The following is a 9,788-nucleotide window of genomic DNA, read 5'->3' as shown; positions in this document are numbered from 1 at the left end:
AAAAAAAAAAAAAAAAAAAAAAATTGGCACCAGCACATGATAGCATTTAATAAGTATCACTGAATTAAGGGCCTTGTGATAGCTTCTCATATTTTTACATTAAGGTAAATTCTTCAGGGGTTCATTCCGTGCCCCACCCCCTGGCCCCCACCTGTTAATGGCCTTTATTTTCGATCTTTACATACCCTGTCTATTGTCTCAAAAATGCTTCTGGCTGCTGCACGTCCAGCTGCAAAGGCTTCCAAACAAGGAGAGGCATTGCCAAGATTTAAAGCACCTACTATGACACTGAGGAAAATCTGAAATGAAAAGAGAGAGAGATTTTTCATGTGTTTTTGTCAATGTGTAAATAATAATTACTATAATTTGGGTCATCCATGTTAACTCAGATTTCTCAGAAATACTCCTCTGTGGGTTTGAAAGCTAGCTCTTCAGCTGCTTGAAAACACCCAAAATAGTTTTTGTCCTGTAAAGCATCTCCAATTTTACCACTGTTATAGTTTAAAAGACCACTTTATTATTATTATTTTTTTTACCAAATATTACTCTGCTACAAAGTGGAACTGTTTTGAAATGAGTAAGAAGTCTTAGCAAGGTAGCGTGTAGACCCAAGGTGTAGACTTGAATAGTGATTTGATAATTGAATTCATTATATAATCAGCCTTATAGTGGTTTTCTAGTTAAAGCATTGCCAAAAACAATACAGACACTAAGATCAACCTGACTATGCTAGACGCTGGTACATACAAAACCAATCTGCTACTGCTGTTACTGCTATACTAATACTACTAGTATAGTAGTCACTGGGATAACTTCTGCAACTGCTACGAATAACAGTAATAATAACAATCATAACAGGTATGTTTCTAAGTGTTTTATCTGTATTATTTCATTTTGTCCTTACCACAGAAGAGCAAACAGACAGGTATGGAGGTTTCTAATTTGCACTAGGTCACAATGTGTCATAAGTAGTAGAGCAGAATTTGACTGCCATTCTACCTAGCTCCTAGACTTACCTGTTGCTGGCTACATGCAGGTGGAGTGATCAGGTTTCTGTGCATACTTGGGGCAGCTGTCCTTTGATTTGCCAATGCAATCATCTCATAACCTTAGAGGAAGGCTACCTGATAATGCCCAGATGTTCCTACCAAATAGCACTCTGTTTTTGTTAATATCAGCACTGTCTACAAAGATGAGGAAGAGAAAATGAGGCAAATTAAGTTGGCCTCCAGAATGAATACCAGTATCCTCCTCTCTACTCTGGCAACCAAAGAATGGTCCTACTCTTGAGACTCACATAGAGGATGTTTCATTGGCCAGTCTACTGCCAAGCCAAAGAGTGGTTCTGTATGAATGTAGTCCTTTTCAGGTAACCAAATGATTCTGGTCTATAATGGTTTCCATAGGCCAGACCCTTCCTGTTGGTTCTATCACATTGGGGCAAATTGCTCGAATCCCTCCTGCTTCTCTTTCTTCCTTGTGGCTGGAGGGGCTGAAACATGGAGCCTCTCAGCCACGTCTCTTCCTCTTGAGTAACCTCTTTATTCCACAGATCAGGATGATTAACAGGGCCATGCCAGCCCTACGTAGGTGGTGGGTTAGCCTGCTCATGCTTTCTCCCTAGAGTCCCAGCCTATGCATGGGGACAAAAATTCTCTCCTCATCTCCTTTTCCTCAATTATGGCAGGTGGTTCCTCTCATAGGCAGATTATATAAACTTTCAAGCCCCCATTTCTTCATCTGCAACACAGGGATAATCATAACGTGTACTTCATAGGAATACCTGCTATGATTATCCTTATAATACAAGGATCAAATGAGATAATGTTTGTAAAGATGATTAATCCAGTGCTAGTCATTTCGATGGTAGTGATGATGTTGCTGATGGTGACGAGAGCACTGAGGTCCCACACTTAGGAGGTGGTAAAGGGAGCAGACAGAACACTTCTTATGGTCTAATTTGGTTTAAGACCGCATGCATCAGAGGTCTTTATACCTCAGCAAAGGAAACATCCATTGCCCTGGATCCGGGGCCAGCAAACATTTTCTGCAAAAGGGCCAAATAAATATTTTAGGCTTTTCAGGCCATATGTACTCTGAGGTAATTACTCAAATCTGCCATGTAGTATAAAATCGGCCACAGACATATGTCAATAAATGACTGTGACTCTGTCCCAGTGAAATGTTATTTATAAAAACAGGCAGTGAGCTGGATTTGGCCTGTCAGCCACAGTTTGCTGACTCCTGGCTGAATGGAGGCCTAAATTGAAATTTGGGGTCCAACCCTTTGAATGGCTCTCTGGAGGAGTGTGTGAGACAGGACAAGAGCACATTCCCAAACCATCACAGTAGCTAGCAACAGCCCAATAAGCCATCACTTGTCCCTCTGAACATCATATTCTTTAGCCCTATGAAGAGCAGAAGTAGTGTAGACAGAGAGAGGAAGAGAGGCTGCTGTAGAACAATCAAGCTATGGGTGTGCTGGAGGAAAAGGGATCCGTGGCCTCTGGGAAGACAGAGTCAGAGGCAGGAAAACAGTGGTTAATAGGTAGGCCCCAAAGTCAAGGAGACCTGTGTTCAAATCCCTCGCAATGTCACTTGGCACATATTTCTTGACCTCATGGCCTCAATTTTTTTTTTCAGTGGTAGTATAATGACATCAATTACGAAATGAGGTTGAGAGCATTAATGCAGTAATTTTACTACATAATATATCACTCACTGCTTGACACTTTGTATACACTGAATGAATGCCACTCTCTATTATGTGATTATTTTTATTAATGAATACTGAAACTCAAGAGGGTCATGAAAGAGCAACCTTCTGCACCATTCAAGTCCCCTTCATCTTTTTCTACCAGAGCACAGAGTGTATTTTTTCTCTGTGTACAAGTGATGCTAATTAGTCACGTATGTGAACTACTTACCATTTACATGCAATTACCATGCAGCCAGTAACGATTTTGTACATCACAAAAGGTACTTTTTAATTAACCAAATTGTTAATTAGTTTTGTGGATTAAAACACTCAACTCAGCCCATGTACACTTAGCCTTCATAGCTTGCTGCTCAGAAGTTTGGCCAAGATAACACGGTGTGTGTGTGGGGGGGGTGGGGGGGAGAGAGAGAGAGAGAGAGAGAGAGAGACAGAGACAGAGGGAGACAGAACAGGGAGTGTAGTGTTAAAAATGTGTCATCTTCCCAAAGGAAATTTTCTCTTAAGGTATGAGCAGAGGCTTACAGAAAGAGGCTGGGAGTAAGAGGTTAATAATTAGAGATTAAAATATTAGAGACCCCATAATATGCCATGTGTACACATAGCAAGGACTCAAGAAATTTCAGTTGAAAGAATAAATTATTTAGGAAAGGTAGAGTAGCTTACAGTACAATGGGCAGAAAATTTAAAGATGAGAGCCATAAAATTGTATTCCTATACAGACAGTTACCAAAGGGCTTTTTATACAAGTGTTTCCGGTTGGAATTGTGTATTATTTGGTTTTCAATTTACCAATTCACTTTTCCCTCTGAACCATCATTATGGTATCCATCTATCCTCTCTTTGTAGGCATGGAACAAAAGGAAAAATGAGTTTTCTTAATGCATGTCTTCTTGCATAGCAAGTATACATAAGCAGTTACGACTAAAGCCAACTACTGATATCCCTAGCTTGGTAAATGTCAAAGTTCTTAAGAGGAATTGGATCAATAAAGACAAGGGACTATAGTCAAAATTTAGACCTGCAATACTTTACTGGCTTTTCCAATCTGCAAAAACTGTATCTAAGTTGCTAAGAAGTGGTTAAATTATGAAAATGGTAACACTTCCCATCTATATAATCTCTTTAAAATTTACAAAACATGTTAACCTGTTTTATCATATTTAGTTTCTTTAACAAAGATAAAAACATGTCAGCTACACATGTTGCAAAGATAAATGGAATTTAAAAAGTTGTTCTTTGTGTATTATCACGTTCTTAATGAAATAAAGTCAGTGGCTTGGAATGAGTATGGTTTCACCTCTGATAATCACCTTATTTGCAAATCAAAATCCAACTCAATTTTTCTTAGCAATGTATTTATCTTAAAGCAGTAGATTTTGAATTTTAAGATTTTGGCTAGCAAATTTATGGTATACAAGATTTTGATATTTTTCATTGTTTGTTTGCTTGACCGAGAATCTGGAGCTAAAAAAACTCATTTAAGAAGTTGATGTAAAACTACTCCGCATCTACCTGCAAGCCAAATGAAACAAATATTTCATTTTTTGTTTTCTGACCTCACAGATCTTACCATCTGAGGGTGGAAAGGGGTGGGCACAGTGTAAATAAATGCAAATATTCAATGTCACGCAAGTGTTTTGAAGAAAAAGTACAGCAAAACACAAAAGAGAATAAAAAATGGGTGAGCAAAAAAGGCTTGACTGGGAAAGTGACATTCAGCTGAGAATTCAAACAATGATCAGAGTCTGACTGTAACAAGAGAGAGCCATAAGCTAAGGAGGAAAGGCCTTGGGAAAGGGAGCAGTATAAGAAGCCTTCCCTGACCACAGCCACACCTGGTTGTCCTGCTATTCACTGTCAAGGTTCTCTGTCCTCTATAGCACATCACTATTTGTCTGTATGCATTTACATGATTACTTATTTATTGCTTGTCTTTTCCACTAAACTTTTTTTTTCCAGAGCAGAAAAAAAAAAGGCACATTTCTGTTGCTCACTGTTGAATTCCCTGCATTTTTTAAGTGTCTGGCACATAGTAGATGCTGAATAATTACTTCTTGAATGAATAACTAGAAGGACAATGAAAATCAAAGTAGCCAAGGCATTAACTACTTTAGCACAAGTGAACAATAAAGTAGATTTGTATTACCTGTTCAGTTAAGGATGTTATTGATCTGGCATTTTAGTAGCTCATTATGTTTCATAAATACATTCACTAGTACATACCTTGGATTATCATAAAGCTAAGTTATATGAGCTGTTAATTTTTAGCTGAGAGATCAGTGACTTTCCATTTTCATGGTATATTTTCTTTTGGACTTAGTCAGAAAATCATCACTTCATAGCTATAAAGTCTTAAGTTAATTTGAAATTATTAAATTGCTGGTCTCATTAATTCAAATGTTTAGCATCTCTTTACTATAAAATGTATAAGTATTACTTGTTTCTCTATAAAAATTTCTAGAAGATAACATTGGAAAAATCCTTCTAGACTTTGCCTTAGGCAAAGATTTCATGACCAAGAACCCAAAGCAAATGCAATAAAAACAAAGATTAATAGTTGAGACAATTAAATTAAGGAGCTTTTTCACAGCATAGGGAACAGCGAGTAAACAGACAACCCACAGGGTCGGAGAAAATCTTCACAATCAATACATCTGACAAAGGACTAATATACAGAATCTATAGTGAACTCAAGCAAGTTAGCAAGAAAAAACAAACAGTCCCATCAAAAAGTGGACTAAGGACATGAATAGACAATTCTCGGAAGAAGACATAACTAACCAACAAACATATGAAAAAAATGTTCAACATCGCTAATTATCAGGGAAATGCAAATCAAAATCACGATATGATATCACCTTACTCCTGCAAGAATGGCTATAATAAAAAAAAAATCAAAGCATAACAGATGTTGGCATGGAGGTGGTGAAAAGGGAACACTTCTACATGCTGGTGGGAATGTAGACTAGTACAACAACTATGGAAAACACTGTGGAGATTCCTTAAAGAACTGAACATAGAACTATCATTTGATCCAGGAATCCCACTACTGGGTATCTATCCAGAGGAAAAGAAGTCATTATATGAAAAAGATACTTGCACATGCATGTTTATTGCAGCACAATTTGCAATTGCAAAAATGTGGAGCTAGGCCAAAAGCCCATCAATCAACAAGTGGATAAAGAAACTGTGGTATATGTGTATTTATATGATGGAATACTACTCAGCCATAAAAAGGAATGCATTAATAGCATTCGCAGCAACCTGGGTGGGACTGGAGACCGTTACTCTAAGTGAAGCAACTCAGAAATGGAAAGTCAAACATCGTATGTTCTCACTCATAAGTGGGAGCTACGTTACAAGGATGCAAAGGCATAAGAGCGATACAATGGACTTTGGGAACTCACGGGGAAAGGGTAGGAAGGGAGTGAAGAATAAAAGACTACAAATTAGGTTCACTGTATACTGTTTGGGCAATAGGTACACCAAAATCTCACAAATCACCACTAAAGGACTTACTCATGTAACCGAATACCACCTGTACCCCCCAAAACCTATGGAAATAATTTTTTTTAAAAGGTATTACTTGCTTCTGTAGATGAACTCTATCAAATCATTGGTGCTTTTCTCCTGAAGACACCAAAGTAATAAACAAAATGTGGAATCCATGGACTGTCCTGAGATACCAGAAGAAAACGTTACATCTCAGTCAATAAGATAAAGGTACCTGAACAAGGGTTCCTGGTGTATATTCTCCTTCATCGAGGACAAGTGTGGAGCCGTACCAGAAGGCCAGTGCATAACACAAAAAGATGAGACACCACACAAATCCAGTAAAGAATCCCATCACCATCCCTTTTCTAATTCCCCAACGCTGGGCAAACACAAGATTTTTCTCATACCTGTAAAGAGAAAACGTTTGAGTCAATTTCAGCAGAAACAATTCAAGTTATAATGTTTAAAAAGGGCCATGATGCAGTGGTTTTACAAAATGATCATAAAATCATCCCAAACACAGAGCAGTTTTAGGGAGAAAAATCTTCAATAACCTTTGCGTAGTTTTAAAAATTTTGTTTTAACCTGGCAATGAAATGTGTTGAAAGCATGATACTTAACAAGCTGCCTGACTGCTGCTTGGATTGCATAGTGAGGTAAGCTTGGCCCTGAGAGAAAAGAATTTTCAACACAAACGTATGAACAAGACAGATCTAGTTTTACTTGTGTTTGAAGTGTTTCTGAGAGACATATGATATGTTCCTATCAGAAAATTATGCAACTGGCTTTAAATAAGCAAATCAGACTATTTTGTTTCCAGATCCCCAGGCTTGGAACTAGTGTTTGCACCAACTCATCTATAACTCACCCATCTACCCTGCGGCTGAGATGCTGTGTTGTGACATACTGGTCAGGTTCACAGCCATGAGACATGGATAACTGAAGCTACGTGGAAGTCTCACACAAGGACTGGGTTTAGGTAATTCTATGGTCTCGCCATTAACAATGGGCATTGTCTCATATATAGCTCAGGCATTCTGAAGCCACCTTCCTACATCTCAAGAATTGAATTCATGGAGAACTTTTAACCTTTCACAGGATACAAACTGAAGGTCTATCCTATGTTTATTACCATTTCTAAAACACTATACTGCCTCTTTTATTGACAATAAACGGTAATGTCTTTCATGGTGAAAGAAATATGCTACTGAAATTTTTTACAAGAAATAAAGAACCTCACTCCACAAACCAAAAGAAGTGGGAAAAGGGGGGAAAGAGGATAATAAGAGGCTGTAAACCTATTCCCTTTTTTCCTTGGTGGATTTGGTAGCAACTGAGAATGACACCATCTTACCAAATCTACACCGTATAAAGTAAGATTTGCTATTCAGTTGGAAGTTGTTTTATAAAAATTAATGCATGGCACATAGTAAGTACTCAGTAAATGCCAGATAATTTAAAGAATAAACAAAATTACATTTTTGACAACTGTATTATTTTGGCCATTTGGGTTTTTCTTTTTATTAAGCATTAATCTCTAGAATAATGATCTATAACTTATCAATGCTATTTTTTTTTTTTGAGACAGGATCTCACTCTGTCATCCAGGCTGGAGTGCAGTAGCATGAACACAGCTCACTGCAACCTCAACCCCCAGACTCAGGTGATCCTCCCACTTCAGCCTCCTGAGTAGCTGGGGCTACAGGTGCACACCACCATGTCCAGCTAACTTTTGTAATTTTTTGTAGAGATGAGGTTTCGCCATGTTGCCCAGGCTGGTCTCAAACTCCTTGCCTCAAGCAATCCACCTGCCTTGGCCTTCCAAAGTGCTGGGATTACAGGCATGAGCCACCATGCCCAGCCTGCCTGATTCAATATAAATATTATAAGACTTTATAAAGAACATGTAACACAGTAACTGAATGTGTTTAATTAAAAAGGTGTTCAATAAAAATGTATGAAATAGCATTTTGAATTATGATGGCATTTCTTTATTTTTTTTAATTGACAAAAGTTACATATATTTTTGGTATACAACATGATGGTTTGAAGTATGTATAAGTTGTGGAATAGCTAAATCAAGATAATTAACATATGCATTACCTCACACACATATTTTGTGTGTATATGTATGTGTGTGTGTATATGTATGGTGAGAACACTTAAAAGTCTACTCAGCAATTTTCAAGTACACAATACATTGTTATGAAACATAGTCATCATGATAGCAACACATTTCTTGAATTTATAAACTGCCTCTTAAGTGTGAATAAGGAAGGGTTTCTTTCAGATCACCATGAACCAAACGAAAATAATTACAATTAGATAATTAACAAGTCATTATTTTTAAAATATCTTGAACTTGTTACCCCTGAATAACTGAAATTTTGAATCCTTTGGCCAGTGTCTCCACAGTTCTCGCCTGGCCCTTTCTCTTCAAAGCCCGTGATCACCACTGCTCTGCTCTCTGCTTCTGTGAGTTCAACTTTTTCAGTGAGATCATGTGATATTTTTCTGTGCCTGGTTTATTTCACTTAACACAATGTCCTCCAGGTTCATCATGTTGCTGCAAATAACAGCATTTTCTTCTTTTTAAAGGCAGAGTAGCATGCTATTGAATGTGGCGTGTAAATATACTTCTTCATCCATTTGTCTGTTGACGGGCACTTAGGTTGACTCCATATCTTGGCTATTGTGAATAATATTGCGGTGAACATAAGAGTACAGATAACTCTTGACATGTTGATTTCATTTCCTTTGGATACGTAACCACTAGTGGGGAGGCGAGATCGCATGTTAGTTCTATTTTCCATTTTTTGAGGAATCTCCATACTCTTTGGCTGTACTGATTTACTTTCCCACCAAAAGGGATCCATGTAACAAGAGTTTCCTTTTCCCTAAATCCTTGCCAACACTTGGTATCTTTCTTCTTTTTATAATGGCCATTCTTACAGGTATAAGATGATAACTCATTGTGGTTTTGACTTGTGTTTACTTGATGATTAGTGATGTGCAACATCTTTTCAAACACTTGTTAATCATTTGTATGTCTTCTTTTGAGAAATGTCTATTCAGGTCTTTTGGCCATTTTTAATCAGGTTGTTTTATTGTCACTGAGTTGTTTCTGTTTCTTATATGTATTGGATGTGAATCCATTATCAGATGCATGGTTTACAAATATTTTCTCTCATTCTATAATTTGCCTCTTCACTCTGTTGATTGTTTCCTTTTTGAAGCTTTTTAGTTTGATTTACTCTCATCTGTCTATTTTTGCTTTTGTTATTTGCCCTTTTAGAGTTGTGTCAAAAAAAATCATTGCCTAGACCAATGTCATAGAGCTTCTTCCCTATGATTTCTTCCAGTAATTTTGCAGTTTTATATCCTAAATTTAAGATTTCAATCCATTTTGAGTTGATATTTGTGTATAGTGTGGGATAAGGATCAAATTTCACTCATCTGCATGTGGATATCCAGTTTCCCCAACGACTTGATTGGAGACTGCCCTTTCCTCATGGTGTTTCTGGCCTCTTTACTGAAAATTGATTGATCATAAATTCATGAACTTCTTTCTGGG

The 9,788-nt window shown here is 37.4% G+C and overlaps 1 protein-coding gene across 3 annotated transcripts in view; it reads right to left on the bottom strand.

Moving 5' to 3' along the window:
* The window catches only part of ABCB11 (ATP binding cassette subfamily B member 11), a 114,142-nt gene that overhangs the window by 57,969 nt on the left and 46,385 nt on the right, over window positions 1–9,788 (bottom strand). For all 3 annotated transcript variants that reach the window (XM_017519666.2, XM_017519667.2, XM_037735268.1), the window contains 2 exons: window positions 6,447–6,621; window positions 186–299 (listed from right to left, as the gene is read on the bottom strand). In XM_017519666.2, coding sequence (XP_017375155.1) covers window positions 186–299; window positions 6,447–6,621 — 289 coding nt within the window. The remainder of the gene's footprint in view (window positions 1–185; window positions 300–6,446; window positions 6,622–9,788) is intronic.

This window comes from Cebus imitator, unplaced genomic scaffold (assembly GCF_001604975.1).
Source record: "Cebus imitator isolate Cc_AM_T3 unplaced genomic scaffold, Cebus_imitator-1.0 Scaffold765, whole genome shotgun sequence".
In the NCBI taxonomy this organism is placed as follows: domain Eukaryota; kingdom Metazoa; phylum Chordata; class Mammalia; order Primates; family Cebidae; genus Cebus; species Cebus imitator.
Note: the sequence above shows the minus strand (reverse complement) of the source record. Positions and strands in the feature narration are given on the sequence as shown.